This window comes from Triturus cristatus, chromosome 7 (genome assembly GCF_964204655.1).
Source record: "Triturus cristatus chromosome 7, aTriCri1.1, whole genome shotgun sequence".
In the NCBI taxonomy this organism is placed as follows: Eukaryota; Metazoa; Chordata; class Amphibia; order Caudata; family Salamandridae; genus Triturus; species Triturus cristatus.
Window position 1 is genome coordinate 435,381,686 of NC_140590.1, and position 26,938 is coordinate 435,408,623.

Genomic DNA, 26,938 nt, shown 5'->3' on the forward strand with positions numbered 1-26,938 from the left:
ACCCATACTCAAGGCTCCTGATGTCTCCAAGTAATTTGCGGTGCAGACTGATACCTCAGAGCATGGCGCGGGGGCCGTTCTCTCACAGATTGACAAAGAGGGAGTAGATCAACCGGCAGCCTTCATTAGTAGGAGATTACTCCCCAGGGAACAGAGGTGGAGTGCAATAGTAAGGGAAGCTTTTGCTGTGGTCTGGGTGCTGAAAAAGCTAAGACCCTACTTGTTTGAGACTTACTTCCAGGTTCAGAATGACCACAGGTCCCTCAGATGTTTAATGTAGATGAGGGGTGAGAATGCTAAACTGTAGAGGTTGTCCAGCTCCCTACAGGGAATGGACTTTATGGTGGAACACCGCCCTCAAACAGAACACGCCAACACTGATGGTCTTTCCAGGTTTTTCTGCCTTAGTGATAAGAACTCCCAAGAAGTTGGGTAGTTCTCCCCACTTTCTGCTTGGGGGATGGCAGCTGTGAATTCACTCTATGCAGTCACACACAAAGGGAGCTGAGGTGTGACCTGCATAGCCTGATGGCCCATCACCAGGCTGATGGGTCTTCCTGAGCTAGAGTGGCGGGAGGAGTTGACATTTGCACCTGAGTAGGGCTGTGCCTGTCCCCACACAAAGAACTACATACCCTTCTGTAGGCTGTTTGGTGCCAGGAAGGGCGGGGTCTTGTGCACTACAAAGACCTTTCTTTGAAGTCTCCCTACTTCAAAGGCCACAATGGGTATAAGTACTGGACCGCTGACACTATAACAGTAGAAACAGGAACACTTCTGGAATTCGGCCATTCTTCCAGGAAGAAGAGATGTTGGACTGACACTTTGCTGCTTGTTTTGTTGGCCTGCTGCCTGCTGCTTTTTGCCTGGGAGTGAGAGGACTGGTCTTTGCTCTCTGCATCCTGCTTTCTAAAAGTTTCTCCAAGGGCTTGAGTTGACCTTGCCTCCTGTTGGAAGTCTCAGGGACATCAAAGACTTCACCTGGATCTTACGTCCAGTACCTGGGCTCCTCTGCTAAGAGTACTGGCCTCCCAAGTGGTGCCAAACCCAGTTTTGATCCTTAGAGTTGATTCTGGAGCTGCAACCAAGATATCGACGCATCGAATCAACCAATCAATCAATCAGGGGTTTATAAAGCGTGTTACTCACCCGTGAGGGTCACAAGGCGCTGGGGGGGAGGGGTGGCAGCTCCGGATCAGTCGAAGAGCCCAATCGTCACTTTGGAACCAGCATATCCCTGCGACATTGACGCATCGCCACTGTCTGCACCAAAGCCGTGGTCCCCACTCGCTGAATGTGCAATGCAGTGACTGCGACTAACAACACAAGCCCCAACGTGCCGCAGCACATCCTAAGAACCGCCGCTGTACGGGTCCTGAGCACAGCTTCATCGAAGTCCTTGACGCACTGCTCTGACTCCGATGCAGCGCCTGTGGCCTGGTGGTGCAACACTGACCCTATGGAATCGATGCAACACACTGTGACATTGACGCATTATCGACACCGCGTTGCCTTCAGGACCCAAGGTCTTGCACATGCAACCAATGCATCACCTTCCCTGCACCCCACATGGTCCTCGGGTTTTGGCTGCTTAACTCCATTGCTGTCAGACTGAACCTTCGGGTTTATCTCGATCAAGCGCGACCAAACAGCCCCAGTTGGAGCTATTGTTTTCTAAATGCTATAACAGCTTTTAATATTGAAGGATTCATATCTTAACTTGTGAATGTTGAATCTATATTGCTATGGTCTTGTTTTACTCAGATAAATATTGGCTATTGTTTCTGAACTGGTATGGAGTACTTTTGTGGTGTCTTCACTGTGTGAGTGCACACATACTTTACACATTGCCTCTTTAGTATAGCCTGACTGCTCTGTGCCAAGCTACCCAAGGGTGAGCACAGATAAACTTAGTGTGTACTACACTAACCCTGACTAGTGTGTGGGTCCCTACTTGGATAGGGTGCAAACCTCTGCCAACTAGAGACTCCATTTCTTACACCTCTCTTTCATGACTTCATGTTTTTTGTCACACATCAGCAAGGCTAAGCCTGCTTGTTGAATCTCCATTGAGGGAAGATGCGGACTTCCTCCATATCCACTCTTTCATTGAGAGTGGTATGAAGCTCAACATCCCTGTTTGTTTTGCTGCCATTGACGGCTCACTGGATTTTACCCTACTATAAACACTGGTTGGCTGCCCCATGCTGCTGGGATGGAGGACCCACCAAACCATGCTGCAGTCAGGTTTAGTGCACTTGCCGTGTCCTTGCCATGCTGCTCACCACTTGCCTAAGTGGCCCCTGTCAGAGGTGATTGGCCCGCTCATGCTTTCTTCCACACCCTCCTCCAGTCTCCCTGCCTCTTGCTGTTGCATAATTGTGGCCATTGTGGTATCCTGAAAACCTACTTTGGGATTATGTGCCTGCATGGTTGCTGCACTTTGTTGATGTATAGAAGAATTCTAAGTTTGTGTACTCAATGCGCCCTGCTGCTGCGCATCCTGGTCCCATGCCACTCCATGTCATGTAGGGCCTGACTAGGCCAGGCATGACCTGCATCACAGTCTGCCCAGTTCCATAGCCTATTCCTGGATTGGGCATGTGCATCACAGCAAAAGCCTGTGAAGCTTCATTGGCCCTACTTCTATGCATAAGACCGTGTTTAGTAGAGGTGCCTGCAGCGCTTCCATTTAAAAGGTGTGGACACCATGCCACCCGACTGTGCAAGGCTCCCGTCTGATGCCCCATCTGCTGCTCTGCATACCCCCAGGTGGCCTGCAGCACCACTTTCTAGCTCGATTCGCCTGCCTGAGCTAGGGCTATATGAAAGCATAGTTTTGACACGGTTGCATTGTTGTGGCACTATTTACTACCTCCACCGGTGTGCCGCAATTGCTTATATCCACCGCTGGGCCTTGTTTCCAGCCACTCACCATTTGTTTGCAGTTGTTGCACCACAGTTGTGCTGCCTCGATCGTGGGCCACCATGATGGCTTCAGGTGCTACAGAATTGTTACCCATTTGTAACGCTGGGAGTTCCAGTGGCAGCTACAGGTGCACAGGGATGCTCCTTTGTGGGCTGCTTTCCAGCTGCCCTTCTCCCTTGAGCCTTTTTGATTTTCCGCTATGTTTGCCTTCTTCGCAGGGCCCAAGTTTCTCATAGTGCCAAGATTCTCATAGTGCGCTGATCAGCGACCTCCTTGTTGCTGAGTCTACTGCGGGGGACTACCAAAGCCCTGCCCCTAGAACCAGTCCTAGCCACATGGTCCCACAAATGTGTGTGCATTCTCGATCACCATCTGCATTTTGCTTTCGGGGTCGAGCTCTCCGAGGTCAGTCTCTGGTCTCGGTAGATGTCAACCGAGCTCCACCTGACACCATTGTAGGGTTGCCACCATCTGCTTTCCGTAGCCCTCTCCACGATCAGCTCGTCCTGTCGGTAGTGTGCCAGAATCAGACGCCGACGTAGGGTAGCTGGTCCCCACACGCTGCCTGGCCGGGCCTTGTAGGGGCCATTACCACTGACTTGCTGCTTGCCTGAGAGAGGTCTGCTCCTGCTGCGCCTACTAAATTGCTACACCAGGCTGTCCTTTCCAGCTATGCCAACAATTCCTCTACAGCAAGCAGCCTCTAGAAGCACTTGGGCAGTAGTTGCGCTATATAAATAATAATTTAATTTGATTTCATGCTGCTGCAGATCTCGCTCCGGTAACTCCTCCTCAAGCCTAACGGAGTGTGTGGCTTTACCACTTTACAGACATCGCCTGGGTCAAATTTGCCGCTGGTTCCACCTATTGGCCCCTTTAAATCCGATGCGCCAATGGGAATGTGGGGGGCAGCTGACTCTAAGCAGGTATTTTAGGGAAGTTGAAGCAGTCCGATGACTGCTTGAGGTTGTGCAAGTTTTGGGCTACTTTTGTAGCCCAAGGAGTATATAGCGGGGCATTTTCTAGGTACCAGCCAACATTTTGTCTTGCTGACATGGTGAGTGGTACCTAACTATTGACAGTTTTTGCTGTTATGGTGTGAGAGTTCTAGTTTGCAAGCAGGTGGAGGTTAGTATAGCTATCCATCAGCGTTAATATTTTACTCGTTACAGCGTTCATTATCAGAGCTTACCAGGATGTCCTCTTCAACGGCCAAGTAGGAGGCGGTAGCGCAGGCCATGCAGCTCCTAGAGTCCACTGGGCACTTTGACTTAGTTGCGCAGGGGGCGCAGTTGCAGTCATGGCATGTTCTTTGATGCTCCAGACCCCGATCGAGGCAGCCTGCAGGTAGGCAAAAGGGGCCTCTCTCATACCAAGAAAGCAGCCCTTGGTACAATTGGGACTTCGAGGGAGGGAGCAGGAGGTCCTGGGCGGCTTGCGGTTAACCTGAAGGGGCATCCGAGAAGTGCAAAGGCCCTTCCCAGAAGGAAACCACAGCAGGCCAGGCACAAGGCCTTCTCGGCATTGGAGAGGCCTCGCTCTCAACGAGGGGAAGGGGAAGGGCCACCGCGGACCCAGAGAAGGGGAGGAGGAGCACATTGCATGCAAGCCGGAGAGGCAGTTCCAACGCACGTGGAGCATACAGGAGGTGCTGAGGGATATAACGGAGGCCGAAAATGTTGAGTCTGAGGAAAACAGAGAGGAAGAGGCACAATATGTAGACTTTAGACAGGTCTACCACCAGATTACGCATGAGGGTGGGGCCGACCAGAAGCTGGACACAGAGCTGGATGAAGGTCAGATACCATTGGGCCACCACGAGACAGATGGAATCCAATAGAAAGGGATAGTGGCAGCTGGCTCAACAGGGCATCTGCAGTGGTGAGGGCACTATGGCCACTTAAGGAGCAAATTCAGAAAGACACGCTGGTCCCAGAGCACGTGGGAGGGGACACCTATTTTCAGGGTGGGCTCATGGAGAAAGAGGTGGGAGAGCAGGCCCTTACTACGAGGGACCCATTTGCAATAGCAGCAGCGGAATTGAGTTGGAGTGAGGACAAGGACGACGACCAGGGGGGAATATTTGGGTCCCGGCACGTCACCAGCTAGCAGGTGATGAATCAAGTCCCCATTTATAAGTATACAGTAGATCAGGCCATGGGGCTGGTGGGGGCTGGGCAGGGAGCAAGCAGCGGTGAGTCAGGGAGTATGGTATACAGGGTACCGGTAGGCAGGGGTGACGGTGCTACGGTGGGTTTCAAGCAGGGGGCAGGGATCAGATGAATTTGGTTGTTCTCAGTCTTGAGGTTGTACCAGCACACCAGGCCTGTCTTATCTCCCGCAGGTCATCACGATACAAGCAGTAGTAGACTCAGGAGAGCTTAGTACAGCTTATTGGCCCCGTGCAGCTAGCTGGAATGCATCGATGAACCTCAAGTTCATCGCCCCACGAAGGTCTGGTGTGGTTTCGGTGGTGCAATGGACAGGAGGGTGGAGTGCAGACCCTGGACGATCGTGTTCTAAGGAGGAGTAGGTTTGCTTCAGCGGACAGGCTGGGAGGGCAGACTATGGCCACCCAGCTTAGGTGGTCACAAAATGCAGTGAGACAACATGATTTAAGCTTATTTGATTTTGACGTTGAGAGCCTAGAGGAGGTCGAAGTGCGTGAGGAGGATACGGTGAAACTAGTGGAGTGAGAGCATCAGGAAGGTGGGCGGGAGCTATTAATCAATCTGAAAATTAAAAAACTGCTTTATATGGGGAAGTCGAAGCCCTTGGGAGCTCATCCACTAAAGAGAAGATATGAAAGGGAGAATACACTGAAATGATGAGGCTGAAACACAGGGAGCTAAGGTCAAAAGAAGGGTCTAAGGAGGAGGAACTTGAGATGTTCAAGCAGCCGAAGGTGCTGGACAATATGGAGCATTGGACGGCGGCATTCCTTATCTATGCTAGTGTTTACTGCAAAAAGTACCCACAGAAGCTGGTCAGAGTTTTCAAATACATGGACGTTATTAGAAAGGCACAAATAAATTATGGTGGCTATGCATGGGTCTTGTGTGATGAGGATTTGAGGAAATCCATCCCGGCCCACAAAGTATACCTGCACAACCGGACGAGGGTCCGCGCTCCGATGACAGGAGGCAGGACGTGACCCGGAATCAAAACAAGGATTCCATCCACTTCCGGGAAATAACCCCTCCCTGTCATGTGTCATCACAGGACGAGACAGGTTGGTTGAACCCTACAACTGGAGGCGGAGCTAAACCCGGAAAGACTCTTATGGAGAGAGAGAAAACAGACAATCCGGAGACAACGAGGCGAGACCCTGAATCGTGGAAAGGAGACGGAGACAACTCGACAGAAGCTGAAGTCCCAAGAAATCCAGGGGAGGGAACACAAGAGGAAGGCGGAGCAGTGGAAGAGTCCGAGAGCTGGAGCGAGGAGTGGTGGTGTCCACTGGAGGATGCGGAAGTGCGGCCGCAACTCAGGAGAGTTGCGGCGGAGCGGGTGCATGCTGACAGGACGGGTTGGTAGCTGTTTAGGAAACGAGCATGTCAGTAAGGTGGGGAGTACAAAAAGACTAGCACCTGGCACTGTTTTTGTTTGTCCTCACTAGACACATCCCGAAAACACCCTCACACCACTGATCCAGGACACGTAGTGGGCACTTAAAGACAGGGCATTGGACAAAACCGCCGTTAAGCTGATCAAATGTAGTTGGTGTTCACCCTGAACTGTGAAGAGAACTTGCAAACTACGTTGGAGAAAACCGTGGAAGAAGCATTCCACAATTATTTGTTCTTTCTCTTCTTTACCCCCCCTTCTTTCCTTGGTGCACCAAACGGGTGAGGGGAAGGGATTATGTCTCTCTTTTTTTCCCCATTTACTGACTGTCCTTTGTTTACCTCATTTCCGAGGCTCCGGGGAAAGCATCCAACCAGGAGACGGTTAGAAGAAGGAACAAGGATGCTTGAAGGAAGAGGAAGAACCGAGATACACCGAGAAGTCCTTTATAGCCAGGCAGGGAAATTTGAGAGACCAAATAAAATACCACCATTAAGAAATATATCCAGCCTCCGCGTCTGTTTATCCGGCCTGCCCTCCAACAGAGGAGTTCAGGGCCCATATGGGGTTTGACCCAGAGGCACAATGGGGTGAAATTGATATGGACATTTGGCAGCATATTATGAGGTCTGCTAAGTTTTGTAAACAATTTTCATGGTGAGTGGTTTGCCGATTGTGTATCGCACTTTTAGGGGTGCCCCACCCGAGGGGGGGAGGGGTGAGCAGGTAGAGGACAGGCAATCTCCAAGTGTGCAGGCAGACACGCTTTGGTTAGCTGCTTCATGTGGGGGGGGGGAGGGGGTGGAGGGTCAAGCCACAACATGGCAGGGTCCCCAGCAGGGATACAGTGGGGCTCAGCAGGGGCAGGCAGGGGGTTAAAGGTCAGGGAGGGTAGGACAGGCACCTGCAAGGAAGGGCTTGTACGCCCAATAAACTGGACAGACTGGCTCTCTGGCTTGCTATATATGACAAACAGGATGAGGCTAGGAGTTTGCTGCAGAGGTTTACGTGGAGTTTCAGACTGTGGTAGGAGGGCCCAAGTGTGGAACGTCGGGCGGACAATTTGAAATCAGTCTGTGAGCACAGGCAGGTGGTACAGGACAAGTTGCTAAAAGAAATTCAAGAGGCAGGATGGCAGGCCTTCTGATGAGTGGTCAATGGATAACCTGATTGTGTCTCCTATCAGGGTGGTTCCTAATAAGGAACCAGACCAGTTCAGTCTGATTCAACACCTATCTTGGCTGGAAGGGCAGTTGGTGAATGATTTTATACCAGAGGACCAGGTTGCGGTCACTTACTCCTCTGTGATTGTGGCCTTATCTCTAGTTGAGAAAGTAGGACAGGGGGCATTAATGGCGAGGAGCGACATTCAGTCCGCCTTCTGTTTGTTGCTGGTACACCCTGCCGACTTTCAGCTGTTGAGGGATCCAGTTTGAGGGCAAATGATATGTAGACAAAGTGCTACCCATGGCCTGCTCTATATCGTGTGCACTGTTTGAATGCTTCGGCTCCTTTTTGCCTTTTTGCAATGGCTGTTAATCAGTTGCACTAGCCAAGAACAAATTAAACATTACCCAGCTGTCTTCATTTTCGTGGGGAACCCCGGATCAACAGACGGTCAGCATTTTCTGTCAAGTTTCCAGGAGCTCATGGGAGACCTAAAAAGACACTGGGGCCCACCACTGTGATCTAATTTCTCGGAATCTAAATTGGCTCCGGAGTAATGGAAGCCAGGTTGCCTGAAGATAAGGAAAGGACTATGCAGCAGTTGCTGGATGCAATGTTGGTAAAAACAGAAAATCACAGTCAAAGAGGTGCAAGTCTTGTTGGGACATTCAACAGGGATTAAGGAGGACCGGAGGATGTGGAAAGTTTTTCTTCAGTTATTTTAACGCGATTCCCTTACCGTCATTTGCAGAACTGGACTGGGATGCACAGATTTTTTCGGACGCTTCAGGAGGTTTTGATTTTGGCCTATATAGGTTGGGGCACTGGGGTGCCAAGGACGTGGTGCAATTTATCATGACATTGATTGAGAAAAGCCATTCCAGGGTGACAATTTCTGGAAAGTTAGCGGGTATTCCATTCATAAGAAAGTTGTGGTGGGGTTATGCCCCTTCTGTAGGCGAGCTAGGTAAAAGGTTTCTGGAACAGTGGGGCAGAGAACGTGGTCAGATGGGTCGTAAGAGGAAGCCGTTGACTTTGAATATCTTATATGAAGTGCTTAAGGTGCGTCTGGGTGTGTGCAGCACAGACAATGAGCCAGACTTATGTTGTGGGTGTTTTTTGGCACATTCTGAACTTCTGGGTGGTAAGGGGAGCCAGGGGATACTTTGGGGGGAGGCTAGTGGGAGCAAGGAAGCATTAAGAGTTTAGCTTTAAAAGACTGATCAAAGGGGTCGAGGTAGGAATATTCTACTACATACGCACCCTGGTGCTAATTTCTGCCCGGTACGATTGGGATTGACACAAAAACATTGAGCTGTTCTGGGGAAAAAGAAGGTCTTTCATCACTTGGGTGGGGAGCCATTCTCTGCATTCCACAAGGCTTTGGAGCACATCAGATTGGATCCTCTGGGCTTCAGTACACTTTTATTCTGGATTAGGATGGCCACAGAAGCAGGTAGGAAGGGCTGGAGTAGGGAAAGGATAATGGGTTTAGGGTGATGGTCATCCTACTGTTTCCAGGGTTATGTTAGAGAAGGGGAGGGGAGGGGAGTTGCTGAGACAGGTACAGGTTGTCAACTTTTGTTTCTGTTTATCAGGTTCTGTTCCTGGTCCACTGGCGGTTGGTTTGAATCTCTGGATTGTGTAACACTCCTTCGTAAAGTGGGCTGAGCGGCAGGCCAAGTTCAGTACATACGGTCGAATGTAGGTTTTAATGCTGGCATGTACAGTAATTATTAGCACGGAAAAGGAGGAATTAACTAAAGAGAGGTAATATGTTGGAACAGACTGTTGGTAGAGGTAGGTGTCCAGATATTTTATTTTTACATCTATGCGAGAAGGATTTGGTGATCCAGAAAAGTATAACATTGTTAAAAGACATGAAAGAAGACTTGAAGGAGATCGGTAGACGTTTGGTAGGTTGCCATGTCATGTGGATAGAGTTCATTCCTAGGAGGGTTTGGGGAGGGGCACATGCCCAGCAGCAATAGATAAGGCCATTAAAAAGCTCAACAAAGAGATGCGTGCTTTTTGTAGGGAAGTTGGCATAGGCAGGGTAGGCCACATGGACTTGCGTTATGAGGATGTCGAATTTTTCAGAGGGGATGTGGTACATTTGTCTTTTATGGACCTGGAGTTATACTTAGTACAGCTGAAGTTGGTGTTGGCTAAAGTTTTAAACATAAGTTAGGCAGAAGGAGTATGGGGTGACAGAAAAAGGTTTGGGGCACCTTCCTTTTTTCTGGATAGGGGTTGGCAGAGAAGTTGCCTTCATTTAACATAGTTTATTCCTGTTGACAGCGGAAATTCAGGCTGAAAGGGAACAGGTAGATTTGTTCACGTTTGGATGTCCCAGAAAGTTAACGGTTCTGTAGCAAGTCTAGTCGAGTAGGGGATAACAGTCGTGGGAAAGGGTTTGGGGAGCTTAAAGGTCACAGTTTAGCAGCTCTGGGGCTGGTACACTATTATTGTATTATGCTGTTAAGGGGGAAGAGGGTGATTTTAGGAGTGAGGTAGCTTAACAGAGGTGAGCAAAGTTGTATAGTGATGCTTTAGTTTTCTACAGAAAAGGCCCAGGTTGTTTTGTGATGTGCACCTGTTTCAATAAAGTGGCTTTTTACACACAAACCTGGTGACAGTGGTCTGCTCTGCTCCCCCTCTTTCCCAGTGAAGATTTGGGGAGCAGCCGACCATATGGAGGTTGGCCTCTCGGGTAATTTGGGGGAAGTTGGAGTAGTCTTACGACTAGTCTGAGGTTGTGCGGGTTTTGGGCTACTTTTGAAGTCCGAGGGGATGTGGTACATTTGTCTTTTATGGACCTGGAGTTATACTTAGTACAGCTGAAGTTGGTGTTGGCTAAAGTTTTAAACATAAGTTAGGCAGAAGGAGTATGGGGTGACAGAAAAAGGTTTGGGGCACCTTCCTTTTTTCTGGATAGGGGTTGGCAGAGAAGTTGCCTTCATTTAACATAGTTTATTCCTGTTGACAGCGGAAATTCAGGCTGAAAGGGAACAGGTAGATTTGTTCACGTTTGGATGTCCCAGAAAGTTAACGGTTCTGTAGCAAGTCTAGTCGAGTAGGGGATAACAGTCGTGGGAAAGGGTTTGGGGAGCTTAAAGGTCACAGTTTAGCAGCTCTGGGGCTGGTACACTATTATTGTATTATGCTGTTAAGGGGGAAGAGGGTGATTTTAGGAGTGAGGTAGCTTAACAGAGGTGAGCAAAGTTGTATAGTGATGCTTTAGTTTTCTACGGCAAAGGCCCAGGTTGTTTTGTGATGTGCACCTGTTTCAATAAAGTGGCTTTTTACACACAAACCTGGTGACAGTGGTCTGCGCTGCTCCCCCTCTTTCCCAGTGAAGATTTGGGGAGCAGCCGACCATATGGAGGTTGGCCACTCGGGTAATTTGGGGGAAGTTGGAGTAGTCTTACGACTAGTCTGAGGTTGTGCGGGTTTTGGGCTACTTTTGTAGTCCAAGGGGTATATAGCTGGGCATTTTGTAGGTACCAGCCACCACTTTGTCTTGGTGCCACGATGACTGGTACTTAGCGATTGACAGTTTTTGCCACGCCCATCTGTCCATTCATCTTTGACTTTTGGGGTTGGGGTTATGGTTCCTGGGGACCTCCAGGAGGATTGGCTTCATTCGAACAGGTGTGCTATGGTTTCTTTGTTATTTAGGGTTGTCGCTTTGAAGCAGGTGCATAGGCAGTTAGCAGAGAAGTTGCCATCGTTTAACAAACTTTATTCTTGTTGACAGTGGCAATTCAGGTTGAATGGGTAGATTAGTTCACGCCTGGATGTCCCACAAGGTTAAACATTCTGTAGGAAGTCTAGTTGAGGGGATAAAAGATGTAGGAAAGGGGTTGGGGAGTTTAAAGGTCGCAGTTGATCAGTTCTGGAGCAGGTACACTATTACTATATTAAGTTCTTGTGGGGGGAGATTTTAAGGGAAGCGTGTAGCTTAACATAGGTGAACAAAGTTGTTTAGTGAGGCTTAAGTTTTGTAAGGCAAAGGCCCAGGTTGTTTTGTGATGTGCACCTGTTTCATTAAAGCTGTCTTTTTCACACAAACCTGGTGTAAGTGGTCTGTGCTGCTCTCCCTCTTTCCCAAGCCTGTAGCTGTACCCAGGTGATACCGGGGAAGAGGGGCACAATGATGTTAGAAGTAACAGGCCTAGTGCCACACTCCCAAGCTCTATCTCCCTTAAAACCCCTTCCCCCCGGACATCTGAGGCAGTCACCAAACGCCATTAGGGTTTCCGCTATGCCACTTCTACGTGCCGGTTAGCCTTGAGCCATGGGGTATGTTAGCCTTGGCCTCTGAGGGCACGCTGCGTTATCCAGGCCTGTGCTTCGTTCTGTAGTTCACATGGAAAGTAGGCTGTATATTTCTTTATACAATTGTACTTCTGGGTCTTAGCATTTGCAGTGCTCGCATATGAAGTTTACTCGTACAAACCTCAAAAAAAGTCCCAGGCAACTGGAGACGGATTTTGCTACAAATTATCTGAGAGAGTGGGGGGGGGGGGTCGGGGGGACTTCAGTCAGTGGAGAAGAGGGATGGTGCTGAAAGAAGAGGCCTTTGTTACATTTAAATAATGTATGTAATATACATGGTGTAACATACACACACACACACATATATATATACATACATACATACACATACGTCCAGTTCTGCAGTCGACTGCTTACTTGTCTAGTAGACTACAAAGTAAACAACTTAAAGCTGAAACTTGCACGCGCAAGTAAGTGGGGAACAAAAAAGCTCACGTGCGCACAGCTTTCCACCATTTTTCATTTGGCTCCATTGCTTTTACTGTCACAAAATAATAGCACATTTCTTCAGTATACACGTTGTGCCTATAAATTCCTAGAGAAATAATTTCAACATCACAGAACGATTTTTCATGTTGAAAACATTTGCAGGAACTATTTTCACTGGCAACTTACACATTCATGACTAATTTCATGAAAAGCACATTTAGGCGCAGCTTTACTAATTTTTCACTCAACCCAACAACCAAATTTGCTGTGCTGCTTTGAGCAAGAGGAAAAACACAGTGCAGAGCCATATCTATTAAGATTGGCATGCTGCTGCTGTTAGTCCCTGCGACAGCACTCTAAAAAAGTTGGCTTGCGTGACACAGAGATCAGTACACATTGTCTAGCCTAGGATTTGTACCAATAGCATACCATTCCAGTACAAATTCCTATGTCTAGACATACAGGGATCCCACACACTGCACATTTTTTCTGAAATAAAAATGTTATTCCTTATTAGCGCCTGGTTCAAAGATGTAAAACTTGGTCTGGCCATATCAGTAGATCAGGCTTTGTGTCAAAACCTATGGGTGTTTGCACTGATCTGTCCAATTAACACCCAAGTAATGCCCTCTTTATGCAAAGCAACAAAAAAAGCGAAATGGGCTATTCACGCTAAAAAGGGGGCACCTTCCCAATGCAAATTTCCTTTTGCCCTGGAAAGTAAATACTAATGCAATCGTTTACATGATTTTGCGTCACTTTGCAACAACAGAGAGAGTTAGTAAATATGGTCTTTAAACTGTTCAACACCACAGCACAGAACCTTGTGCACTCCCAACGCAAGGCAGGCATTGCTTACTTCTTTTTTATTCCTGTGTCATATAACCGTTTTGCAGTGGCTCGGCCACGATTTCCGCATCTCCTTATTAACATAAATGTAGAGCCATGAAACAAATGGAAGGAGAGTGATGACGGTCGCCAAAGTCAAACGAAATGTACCAATGGAATGACTGCAAAAGAAAAAAGCAGATATTAAACAATTACTTAAAGCAGATGACACTATCATTTCAAAGATTTTGCAAGTCTGCGATGCACACCTGTTTGATTCTACCTCTCCATGTTGCTGTGAGAGTTTCAGAGTTAGAACAATACTGTCAAAAGGTAGTTACCAAGGATTTCCATAATGCAGTTTTTGGCCTTTTATTTGTAGTATGTTATAAAGAATATACAGAAAATTGTAAGATTCTATAGTCATAAATTGACCCATATATTTTTATCCAGGTAAAAAGATTTATTAAATTATTGTAAGCAAAGACTGTAAAAAAATAAACCAAAACATTTGGGCACTTGGTGCTCTGAAACGCAGAGTTGGAGAGCAAAAATTAATAAAAGAGACACAAACTACATGAAACTATATGCAGCCATGACGTTCAATATAAAGTTTGATAGTTAGGATGTGCAGTTCCCATCATATTTTACCGTCTTTGTTATATCTGACACATTGTAGCTGGAAAATAGATGCATGACTCCAGTCTGAAAGATTACATTTTACAATCCCTTAAGACATGGAGGCTTTTCTCTTAATGGTCAACCTTTAGTACAAATTTTAAACCCCTTGTATCCTGGTGTTGGTTAAATACCTTTTTATTTTAAACAAATAAAACATAAAACATGGTAAGAAATAAAAACATATATGTAGATCCACAGAGTACAATATGCTATTTATTACCAGTGTTGAGGGAGGGAATGGGCATCATGACCCGCTCGAGGCTTCGCCTCTAGTGAGTCATGGAACTCCCCACACTTAACAACAGTAATAAATAGCATATTACAGTCTGTACATCTGCGTACATATTTTTACTCACTAAGCACCTCAGGCAGGAAACAACCATATAAAAATCAGTGTGGTCCTGCTTCAAAGGGAACAGTCCAGTCCGAACTACCAGGCATACATGGGACCACTGAAGCCCTGACACATATAGTTCTTGCTTGACAGTACAGCTCTCTACACGACCTACTGATATAAATTCTTTAAAATATACATACATTTGGCTTTGACTCCACCTTGGGAAGTATTTCTCTCTCACCCCATGTCAATGGCTGTGTGATGCGTCAATCCACCTCCTATGGAATGCTTATATTGCAATGCATGAGGGATATTTTACATCTCAAAAGTGTGGGGAGTGATTACACAAATTATTTAATCCATAAGTACACAGTATACAGAAAACAATATTATTTTCCGTGCGCTTTTCTTTTTTTCAAAAAGGTTTTATTCAGGACTCATAATGCAAGCCAGACGTACTGGCTTTACCAATGCTGCTTTGTATACACACATATTTTATTAGCAATTTAGGCAGTTATGGTGTTTGGCCCTACTAAAAGCTCAAAGACCAAAAGAATCTTGTAGATAACACACATCATGAAAAATATATCCCAGTCGCTATCTCCAGACTAAATCATGGAATATAAAGCTCACTGAACTACCTTAAACTATGACCAGTATATATCCACCTACATCCTACACATTTAGTCACAAGTTATCTACCAGAAATGAATCTAGACTCAATGACAATAATCTAAATCCTTACACCACAAAAATGAGCACTCTTTATTGCCAGCTCCCAATGTTTAAATAAAAAAGACAGTGAAGGCGTCTTTGGAATCTAAGAATAAACTGTTATAGTAGTGTGCCACCTGATATACAAGTAAAGACATGCTTGTCATAATCGCAACAACAAATGTGCGAGCTCGAGCGCACACACCCAGTCTTTGCAGCCCCATGACGAAGAGCGGTTTATCTTAGGTACATCACAACGCCTCAACACTGCGGGAAGCTTTATATTAATCAGACGAAGGAGCACCAAGTGGGTGACAAACCTTTTTATAGGGTTCTCTGGTTTCCAAAAAGGAAAGGTGGTCCAGTCAAGATGGATCGATTTTTGTATAAAAATGTGCCACACCTTGGCAAAAAATGGATTCTCTTGAATGCTTCTGTCTCATTCTACTAGAGATAAGGCTGCCAGTACAGCCTTAGTCATGGAGGTTACGGTGCTGGATCTCAACCTGGCAGCTACATGGTCACCGGTCGCAGCAGGTTCATTCACACCTTCACCAGGCATTACTGCCTTGACTCAGATCTACAGAAAGAGACATTTTGCCCATTTCATCCTGAAGGATTTGCTGGCGTGTAGTCTCCTCCTCAGACTTTCCATCTTTTGGGAAGTTCTGCTTTGGCATCTATTTATAAGGCCAGGAATCTACAGTTAGAAGTGTACATCAGAAGAACATGTTACTAACCTTAGATAACTCTCTTTTCATTGGATACTCCAAACGCAGATTCCTCACTGACATACCCTCTTCCTGATGCTGTGGAGTGAACCTCTGGTACTAGTAAGGTTCCATGTTAGTTTCTGCACACTGTCATGGGTCACAATCTTTTACTGACGCTCTGTACCAAATGCTTTGTTGTAAAGTGATCTGAGCCGCAAGGGTGGCACCTACATGTCGCTGTACGACTGGGGGAATTCAACGGGTGAGGATTCTTCAGTTAGATAGTATCCACCACAAAAAGAGTTACCGAAGGTAAGTAACTTATTCATTTGAATCCTTGAACTGTCATGTGTTCCTCTACAATCATATCGGATGGTTTAAACATTCCTCTCACTACAACTCCATAACTCATCAAACTCTGTATACTCTCAAACAAGATTGTAATCATAAATAGTTTTAGAGTCGACAACAAATGATATGCTCTCCAATCTATCTGAACTTCAGCATAAGAATCATCACATTAACAGTAAGCATATCTTCTGCAAAATGAGTATTCAAATGCCTTGTACTTCATCTTTCATGAACTGCAATTACATTATTTTCATATTCTAAGCACAACGAAGCCGGGAAATGATTCACTCTGCCACATGCATCACGCTCTCTTCAAAGGTGGAAAAACATTGTATGTAGCAACATGTGTCACTGACCCATACTTCTAACACATTTCACTGCTTCTACTGTTATTACAACTGCACCCGAAACCAGTTTTGTTCACCCAAATCTTTTTCATTTGTTTCTAAAAAATAGACAGTACTACTACATGCACGGCTTTTTCCTTTGCCCTTTGAGCACTTTTGCAGACTCCTCAGACTGCTCTAAGCTTTCGGTAATATACACCACCTTCTTATTTAAAATGATGCCCATGAATGACTTTACTATGAAACCATACCACTACTTGGTTCCTTATCAATTGGGCAGTAATATTTTCAAACTTGAATTTAGCCATCAAACATTTAAGAACAGCAATATATTGAACAATCAATTTACTTGCTTGTAACACCTCAAATACTGAAATGTTTTTTCCCAAGATCTCCAACCTTCATATGATTTACTGGAGTCAGTCTTTCCTTGACTTCTAGGCCATACAGTCATTTTGTTCGTCCAAACCAACAGAATGAATATGCAAAATGAGTGTGCTTGAAGCTCTGTGTACTGATAATTCGTACGTCATTCCATTGTAATGAACTGTCATTAAGACCTCACCCTTCTTACTGCCAACCAAGGTACTAAACATTCATATTATTCAAACTATTTCCTTGCCTATTTTTTCCTAATCCATCATTCTGGGCAGAGAGGTTGTTACTTACATTTGACGTGAAAAAGGGTTTTAAATTACTATTCTAATCAGACTAAATAGGTTTGCAAGTTCTCACAAATATTCGTTGCTTCTAGTGCTGTTCAATCAGGCCTAGCTCCTTCTATGCAGACCCTAGGTATGTTATTTATTTCTTGCATTATTACCTGGTATGATAAAGCGATCAGGCCCTGACCTGCCAAGCCTAGGGCCTATTCAACGAGGGGGAAGTCAGCTTTGATCAGAAATGTCTCCATTACTGAGATTGGTTAAACTGCTTATTGGAGGTATGTCCAAAGCTCATTGTCTGGAATCTTCAACCAGGATAGATACTTTGCTGGGCCAGGCTTCTAATTGTAACAAAACACCACAACTTGGACTGGATTAGCTTGCTACTCTACTCTTCTTTTTATGAATATCAGAGTGAAGAAGGACCAGTTGCTTGTTATTCTAGTTCTTAACTATGGGCATTCTCTCTGAATTCGCCAAAGTCTCACCTGTTATTATGGCAACAGCTTAAGAGCTGTAGCGGTCACCCTGATGCACATGATGGGGTAGAGTAGCTCCTAAAATTCTTAAAAAACACAGGGTCGGTTCTTCACTACTTTATAATGTATTGGAAACTGAGCACCTTTCATCCTTTCTTGTTGGTATTTTCTCTTTTTTCTACCTGGTTTCTCAACCAAATGTACTTTATGATGAGTAAATTAGCTACAATAAAATAGACAAGAATATTGCCAATTTGGGGATATTTTCTTCTTATTTGGTTGATTGAAAAATATTAAAAATGTCTTGAAAAGTTCTAGACTCTTGCACATGAATATATATTTTCTACCTTTTATGAATATCAAAGGGTCCCCCATGCAGAAGAAACTGATTTTTCACTTTGTTCCTTCAATATTTCCAAAAGTTCAAATTCTGTTTGATCAAAACCTCACAGTATCTTTTGTGTACACAGTTTATTCAGAAATATTACCCATGCTTGTGTGCATGTTAAACTTTATCTTTGCGCATTATGTTTACTGTACAGTGCTCTGAAAACCGCACAGATTACATACGATCTTTACAAAAGATACATTTAAAAAAAAAAAAATCCAAATATATAAAAGATACCTACCATGAGGTACTGCGGCAAAGAATCATCCAGACAGTGATTATCAGCAACCCAGACAGCTCTCTGTGTAGAAATATTGTGCATGTTAAACATTCATTACTTTAAACTAAAATGTTACTTACCGTGTAAAACAATCTGTTTGTGGCATGTAGTGCTGTAGATTCACATGCTGTGCATGCTCCTGCCATCTAGTTTTAGGCTTGGATGTGCCCAACTTGTTTTTGTTCGAAGAAATCTTTTAAGTCACAAGTTATAGTGACTTTTCCTTTATTTGGTAATGCACATGGGAATTAACTCCATAGTTGCATTGCTTTCCCGCACATCGGGTGAAGATGGAGATAAAGCAAGAGAAATCTGCAATAACCAAAGCCTTCCGGTGAGGAGGGTGCTGCACCTCTGAAAGGGGCTTAGCAATGATCTTGCCATGTGAGGGTGAATGAACAACCTTCGATGCTGAGAATCCAACTCCTCCTGAAGGAACTGTATGGTGGGAAGCTCCTGGATTTCAGACTCTGCTGTGGACGGGTGACTGGGCGCAGGAGTCTGTTTTGGCTTCGAGGTTGCTTTTGACATCGATTTATGTCCTCGGAGCTGACGTCGAGCCACCAGAGGCACTGATGGAGCTGTCAGCGTCGAGGCAGAATGGGTCTTATGTGGCTGGCTCGGTTTCAGAGTCTTCTCCGAAGCATTAGGTTGGTGCCAGCCACGGCTGGATGGCAGTGGAGGCCTGAAAGGCTGTGTCCCCAAAAGCGAGCTCGACACCTGGCCCCCAGTGGGGTTGAGAACGCCTTGGTGTAATGTGGCACTCACTGCGGTCGTCTTCTGACATTCAACTGTGGCAGGCTGCGAATCTGGGTTCTCTGAGTCCGACTGAGAATCAGGATCAAGGCTGAAGGTCACAGCCTGTTCGGCGTCGACGTCTCCCTCCGCTTTATTCCCTTCAACCTCTTCCCCGAAGATGTCGGGGGTATAATCGTCACATGGTGTTCCATGGCACGCTGAGCGAGTCGATGGTCCTGTCGATTCTGGATGATCTTTTTCTGTCAGGAAGGAAGGTAGGCAGAGCAGGAAGACTTTTTATGGTGTGAGAACAAAGATTGCAGACAGTGTAATGGTCTGTTCACGAGTGCTTCCAATGGCACTGTGAACAGTATCAGAAAAGAGTCTTTTCCCTCACAGTTTTAACCTTCCTCAAGCGTGAGACTTGATCAAACAGTCCTGAGAGGGGCAAGGCCATATGCAGCACGTCGACGACATGTTTGGTACAAATCAGAAGGAGGAACTATGACAAGAAACGTATCAGCACCGAAGGATTGTTGGAAGGCTACTAGTAACAGAGAACTGGAGAGGCTCAGATGAAGACGCTCCTTGGCATCGACTCACAGCCTCAGCGCAGCATGTCTGACCCTGACGACGGAAGAAAACAACCTAACTTTGGAGATAATGTCCATGCATTGCCACCTAAGGGAGGGGGTCACTATATCGTGACTTGAAAGCCTTCTTTGAACAAAAACAAGTTATGCACGCCCGAGACGAACACCAGATGGCAGGAGTATGCACAGCAAGTGCATCAAACACATATATTTTTGGGGATTCTGGAGGAATGAATTGAAAGTCATATGAAAGACACCAAAGTACAATATGCATTTCATACAGAAAGTATTTTTAGATAGAAGGTTATTTTGCCCTGACTGGTATATACATGTCTGTATTTCTTACAAATCCAGTGATGAGAGTGGAAGGTACATTACAATAAAATTCATATAGAAAACACAGTAAACAAATAAAAATAACATTATTTTTTATTATAGTCTTAACCACCCAGTTTGAAAAACCTATGACAAAGGGATTAATCAGAAACTGTCTCTCTGAGTCAAGAGCTTTCATCAGTGGCAGGTGTTCTGTGTAACTTTCTAGTCTATACGGCTAGAGATGCACAGTGCCTTGTCTTTTTGTCAAAATCGCTCAGGATAATTCCCAGACATGTGCATAATTCCTACGTTACTCGCCGTTCCAGTTTACACATGATCACTTTGATCTTCATTTTTATATATCTATAGGGAGATCGTTAGCCACATAAGGAGATTCCCAATTAACATATTGCACAAAAGGAATATTGATTAGAGTTAATGCTTAAACAATTTCAGTTATAACCCAATTGTAGTACCAAATTCAATGCAGGCAATCTTGCACTTCTAGTACAGATTCAATTTAGGGGAGTTGAAGGTTAGGCAGAGTCCCCGAGGTTGGGTGGGAGGTGAGTGGTGGCAGAGCAGGAAAGGGCAGGATGTGTGGTAGGATAATAGGCAATCTTATAAAAAATAAGAGCTGACATCTCGAGATGGGGCGGGCAGGAAGATAATGCCCATAGCACTCAAGAGGAAGGTGAGGAGAGAGGACATTAGCAGTCCAGGAAGAAGGCAGGGCAAGTAGATAGGTGAGAGGCATTTAACGTGGTTAAGAAGGTCTTTTTTATCAGATGCTAGAGGGTAAGTTCAAATAATTAAAAGTGATAGGTGGGGACAAATTAACAAGAGTGCTGTCATTAACCCAATTAACATTGGTGGGAGGTTGAAGATGTGCAGTCGTGATCAGAAAGATGTTAGGTTTTATTATGTATGTAATTCAAGAGGAGTGGTGATGATGACGGATAGGATCAGATCATGGAAATGCAGGGGTGTGGGAGCAAAGAGTAGCTATTTAAGCCAAAATGTCAGTTGGAAATAAAACTCAGTAGGTATGCCTTAATCATTCATGGTGGATAGACCAATGGGAATGAGAAGTGGAAAACAGAGAAAAAGGGGATTGGGTTTGGGAGTTTGGCAGAGCTTGTAGTCAAGCTCTCAGCCTATCAGGTTGGAGGGAGGTTAAACAATAGCTAGGATAGTAGAATGGGTATGTGGCTATTTCAGGGTGAGGAGAAGCAGTAGTGATCCTCAGTTCTCATAGTTCAAGGAAGGGGGTTCTAAATAAATCAGTAGTTCAATGTGTGATGTGCATCTTATTGAGTAACATCATCATCATATAACTTTATTTCGATCACGAAGTTAATAATATATAAAAAGCATTTTTTTTTAAACACATGACTACCATAAATAGAGTTAAAAAAAATAAAAATATAAAAAAATGGGGAAAACGGTAGTTCATACAATACATCCATAGTGCATGCCAGTATTTGGCCAACCCAAATACTTTTACCCTGCATGTGTCAGTAAGCAAAATTCTCAACACCTAAAAGGTAATGGCCTGGGCCAACCAATCTGCTAATGGAGTTATCCACTTTTTCCTCAAAGGTTATGTAATTTGGACAAAAAAATAGTAAATGCACAATGGAATCTGGATTGGCTTTGCACGATGGACAGAGATCATCAGTAAAAGCATTACAGCGCCACTTGTTACAAAACAATTTAGTGGGTAGAGTCTTATAACGGTATTGTAAAAAAAAGGTTTACGTGCCAGGGGGAAGAATTTCATCAATGGTATCCTCATAACAGGAGACAAATTTAAAATGTAAGAAATCCTGGGTCAAACTACCCTCTAATTTTGCCATCTCCTTCTCAGCTATTGTTTCCCAGAACATCATTTTGACCCTGGCCCTTGGTATAGGAGACAGACTTTCCGGATGTAACCACAACGTCTCCATCCCTAGCCTACTAAGTAGATCTCTCAAGGAGCTAAACCATGGGATTGAGGTTACCTGGGGCAGTTTCAAGAGACCTGTCATAGCCAGTAGGAGGTGAGCTCTTCAACAGACCACAGGTGATACCAAAACATAAAATATTTTGTAGTCTATCTTACGGGCTAGCCCTCTGTGGGCAAAGCCCAGATAAAGAGGAGTACTGGGAGGTAGATCAAGAAGAGATCTAAGAAAACAATTTTCTATGGTGATCAAACAATTTGTATTACTAGTACCCCACGTCTACGTGACAAACGTGTCCGTACATGCCTGCCAACAAATCTTAATTTCCTGATTACTTCTGTGCTGCACCCTCATATCATGCCCTATCTATCTGATTAATGTGCACAATTCTCTGCACTGAACACCCAAGTTGGTTTAAAATCCCACCTACCGCAGCTATCGTGCCCTATAAAATCTTATTAGCCAATCTTTGTCCGTGACTTTGCTGAAATCCTCAGGGCTTAAATTACCTGAATCCAATTTCAGGATGTTGGTCAAAGATTAAACATTCTAACACCAGATGAGAGGGATATTATAGTATGTCAAGACGCTTTGAGTAGGGAAGTATGTGTGTCCGTCTGTTCGCCTGTCTCCATTCAGACGCTTACTTCCTGCTAACGATTTGCCTTTTCCTCTGTGACCTTCCATTCAGCTGCAGTCATCTGGACTGTACACCTTGCTGCTTCTCTTCTAGGTAGGTCAGAAAAGACATGCTTCAAGCTTGGAGGCATAGGGCAAGATTCTACAGCAACCAGTCAGAGGGTCAGAGGGTCAAGCCATGAGGCCAATGCCTATTGAAGCACAATCTATAGTCAGTTCTAATTCCTGTTGAGATACTCGCTGGCGTAGCAAAATTCTTTGTGGCCTGGGAACTGCATTATCAACACAAAGGAAACCCCTCTAAACTTGTATTTATTCTACGTTACATGCTAGTTTGCACAGTCTTTGGTCCAACAGACAATTCGTTTTTGTTTTTTTAATTGGTCACTGCACTTGCACTTGCAAGTTAAAACAAGAAAGGAGACTACTAGCATAGAAGAGCACTGGGAATGCACTTCAGCCCCGAGCGAGGAGTGCTTTTTTGTTGGCCACAACAACTTAATGTTCTGATTCCCAGCCCTTAGGGAAATTATAGGTTGACCAGAAGCAAAATGTCCAGGCACTCTCTTCCGGCTTAAGTAAATTTCAGTCACAGAAAATGACAACCATCACATATTCTGTGCTACAGAATATGAGCAAGAAAAGGAAGCCGTAATACTTGTCTTTTACAGCGGGGAGTAGTGATTATGGCACTCGATGGTTGAAGGAGGTCATGGAATGCGAGTAAGACAAAGACGTAGGTGAGGAAGAGAGCAAGATAGGGAAATGTGAGAGACACAGCGATAGAAAAGACAAGGGACACAAGCATCTTGCATCTCTGCTTTCTGTAAGGATCCAGTAGCTTTAATTGTCTCCAACATGCCAGCAGGTCTACAGTAGGTCTCAGAGTACTGTCAAAGCACACCCACTTGCCCTACAAAAATGTAATCTTCCACCCTACAACAGATCTCTTCTTTCTAGGAAAAATGGGTTAGCAAATATATAACAACAGCCTGACTAAGGGACTGTTCCAAAGAGATCTGCACGTGAAGGTCCCACATTTTAGTGACCAATGCTCTATGCTAACATTTCTTCTAGAACTAATGCCCTCCCCACCTAGAGGATGCATGGCTCACTTACGGTCTGAGACTTGATTAGTACTAAGCATTATCGATTAAAACCCAGACTTTCGGCATTACAACTCTCATGACTTAAAATTACATTATTTTTAACAAAATAATGCATATTGCATGGGCAGTTACAAAAAGAATACTACATTTTGTGGGCTTCGGCTTCTGTCAGTAACAATGCCGCCCTATCTATATGCTTGATGAGCATGACAAACATTACATCAACGAGCCGATCTTATTAATGCACAAGCCATGTTATACTGAAGTTACGCTTGCCTCCTTCACATTACTCACCAGGCCTATCCGTGTGATACGCAGTAGCATTTTTTTTAATCCCGGTTCAGCCAGGATTCCCTGGGATAAATTGAAGAATCTAATGCCCGTTGGATACAAATTTTATGGAGTTATTGGCAAATATTTTTAACATTTAATATGTCTCATAATATGAAGTTGCATATATTTTCAGTTTGACTCATGTGCCTCTGAGATGCATGTGGGGCAATGGTACAACTTGCACTGGGGTGAGACTAAACATGTGGTTATGATATCACATTATCCCTATTTAAGGGTTTCCTCCAGAAATGTTGCATGCTCACCTCACCTTGCATGTGCATTTTGCAGTGACATTCCCTTCCGTTTGACTTGTTAACACCAGCTGTTTTGTCTCTTGATTTAACTAAGGCGGTCTTTTACCAGGTCCACCCCCAGATAAAAATTGTGTTCCTCTGATGGACTTACAGGCTTAGTATTGGCATTTCAGGACACCGATTTTGTTACTCTAATGAGTATTATAATCAGAGAGGTTTGGTCCTTAAGAAAACCCAATGCACCTATTTAGGGTACCTAAAAGAGCTGAAACATGTCAATCTCTTTTAATCCTACATACTGAACACACCAATAAATAAAGGTTGTTAGGCTACCAGAAGGCAGTTGCATTTTTCCTGTTTTCTATCTTCAACAATCACACCCCACATCAGGAATTCTACCACACAGTGACTGTGTTTCCTTCTGAAGACCTCCCCCGTTTCCTAGGGTTGAAGACCACATTGGTAGAATCTCTCTACTAATGTAAGGAGGCACTTAATCGTGAAGCATGCCACCTCTGGGTGGGTGATGATTTTCATCCAAAAAAAAAATCACAAAAGGACATTGGTCACTAAGGGTTGAGAACTGTAAATACAGTTCTCTGTCCAAATGGAAAGACATCTGCGGGACGACTGGATGCTCCTTCAGAGGCCACTCAACTAGACTCCCAAAGGGGAAGCTGCAGGAGTCATCAACATTTCAATGGTTTGCAACTGCAGTCACAAGTATTGATATGTCTCATGCAAATTCACAAATAGGAGATGCACCTGTCACGCCCTTCCTAACTACAATTCGGAATGAGTTCCAAAACACCTTTTACAATTCAGAAAGCCTTTTCCAAACTGCAAAAGATATTTACTAAATACTAAACCATCATTTTGTAGTTGCAAGCTCTGTGCTTTGCAAACTGCAAGGGTGCGAACAGGCTGCACAATATCAGAGCATTACCGGGTGGAGTGGGGGACGCAACAGGGGTGCCCCCTCTCCCCCTTACTATTCGCTTTGGCCATGGAGCCACTAGCATGCCTTGCTCAGACAGGCGTTAGATATTGAGGCCTGCAGATAAGCGGACATGCCCATCAAACTGCACTATATGCTGATGACTTGCTATTGTTCCTAGTCAACCTGGGAGGGGAATTGTGAGGGGCCAGAGAAATGATGACTGAGTTTGGTGCACTGTCGGCGCTCAATGTGAATTGGCAGAAATCCTGCCTTTCCCCACTTGTGGAGGACAGGGACCCATTGGATGGATTGGGTGCCCTCGTGTGGGAGCCCGGTAGCCTAGGATACCTGGGAGTCAAGTTCTACAACCCTCAAACAGATCTCCAGAAAGGAAACATAGGAGGTATCATAAAGGTCCCTAAAGGCCAGCATGTCCTTTTGGGGGACTCTCCCTCTGTCGGTTGCCGGCAGGGTGGCGCGTTTAAAAATGATGGCTCTCCTGAGGCTATTGTACTTCTTCACTACACTACCTATGTAGATACCAAGAACACAGTTCACCGAACTGGACTCCCAAAGGATATCGTTTATCTGGGGGATGGGCCATTGACGGGTGGCTTTGGCGACACTGAAACGACCAACAGGAGGGGGGGGACTCACAGTCCACGACTTTAAATCGTACTGCAGTGCGGACAATTTCAATGGTTATACAATGGATAGCGGGAAGAAAGATGCAGGGAAGAGAGATGGGGCCATTTGTCCTTGAGCTCGACGTGCTCTTATGGAAACTATTGAGGGTCAGTGGGGTTCCACAAGAAAGTACAAATGAACTACGGGTGATACGGTGCTGCTGAGGACAGTGTCTCCTGAAGACACAAAGCCGAGTTCCCTACTCACCAGACCTCCCACTGACGATGATACATACTCTGCCGAACAGGACCAATGGAGGGGCTTGGAGGACTGGATACAGGTGGGAAAAACCAAATTGGGAGACCTGTATAGAGAGGGGGAGCTTCTGCCATTCGAAGAATTCTGGGCAGACTGGGGTATCCACCAGGGCTATTTCCTGCTCTACAGAGCAATAACGGCAGCCATAAGAAGACACTGGGGGATGGGTATTTAGGCACCTAAAGATCACTCCACCTGTCGCTATATAGGAACGGCAGGAGGGAGGGTGAAGGCGATCACATGCCTATATGGAGCGATTGGCAATGACTTCCTCCAACCTTTGACAGCACTGAGAGAAAGATGGGCTGTAGGTTTGGGTATCCCTATGATGGATGAGGACTGAGAGAACACCCTGGCCAGGATCCCTAAAATCAAAAAAATGCCTGTTTCAAACGAATTAATTTTTATGTTCTTGATCGGGCATACCTCACCCCAGAGCATATTACCCAATACTTCCACAGGGAGGATGTGGGATGACCATGATGTGGGGAACTAGGGGTGGGAATGGGGACTGCCCAACGCTACACACATACTGGCAGGAGGTCACGTCTGAAGTGACAAAAGTAACTGAATAAGTGGTTGCCTGCGTGCCGGCTCACTGTCTCTTTAGTCTGTTTCCTCACACTTCCAAATCGAGGGTCACTGATTCCAGAGTTCTTAAGGGGATATTCACATGAGAAAATTATCAGATTTACGTTATAACCTGTAATAGAGGTAACAATATGGGACTAGTAAAACAGAGAACAACAACTATATTATAATGTATGGGAATGCACATAATCTAAAGGAAACCAAACCTGTTAGCTGAAAAACCATAACAGACCCTGGACAATGGATACAGCAGCAGTGTGGCTCGCCCCACGGTGGGGCCACAGCTACTTTGTTTTGTACCCTTTTTTTTTTT

At 45.1% G+C, this 26,938-nt stretch overlaps 1 protein-coding gene across 2 annotated transcripts in view; it reads right to left on the minus strand.

Annotated features, from left to right (window-relative positions):
• The window catches only part of TMEM220 (transmembrane protein 220), a 187,253-nt gene that overhangs the window by 48,691 nt on the left and 111,624 nt on the right, over nucleotides 1-26,938 (minus strand). The window contains exons 5-6 of one of the 2 annotated variants that reach the window (XM_085616751.1): nucleotides 18,178-18,237; nucleotides 13,293-13,443 (exon numbers count right to left, since the gene is read on the minus strand). In XM_085616751.1, the coding sequence (XP_085472877.1) occupies nucleotides 13,311-13,443; nucleotides 18,178-18,237 (193 nt within the window). In that variant the 3' untranslated portion in view covers nucleotides 13,293-13,310. The remainder of the gene's footprint in view (nucleotides 1-13,292; nucleotides 13,444-18,177; nucleotides 18,238-26,938) is intronic. The other variant, XM_085616752.1, reaches the window with a different exon arrangement.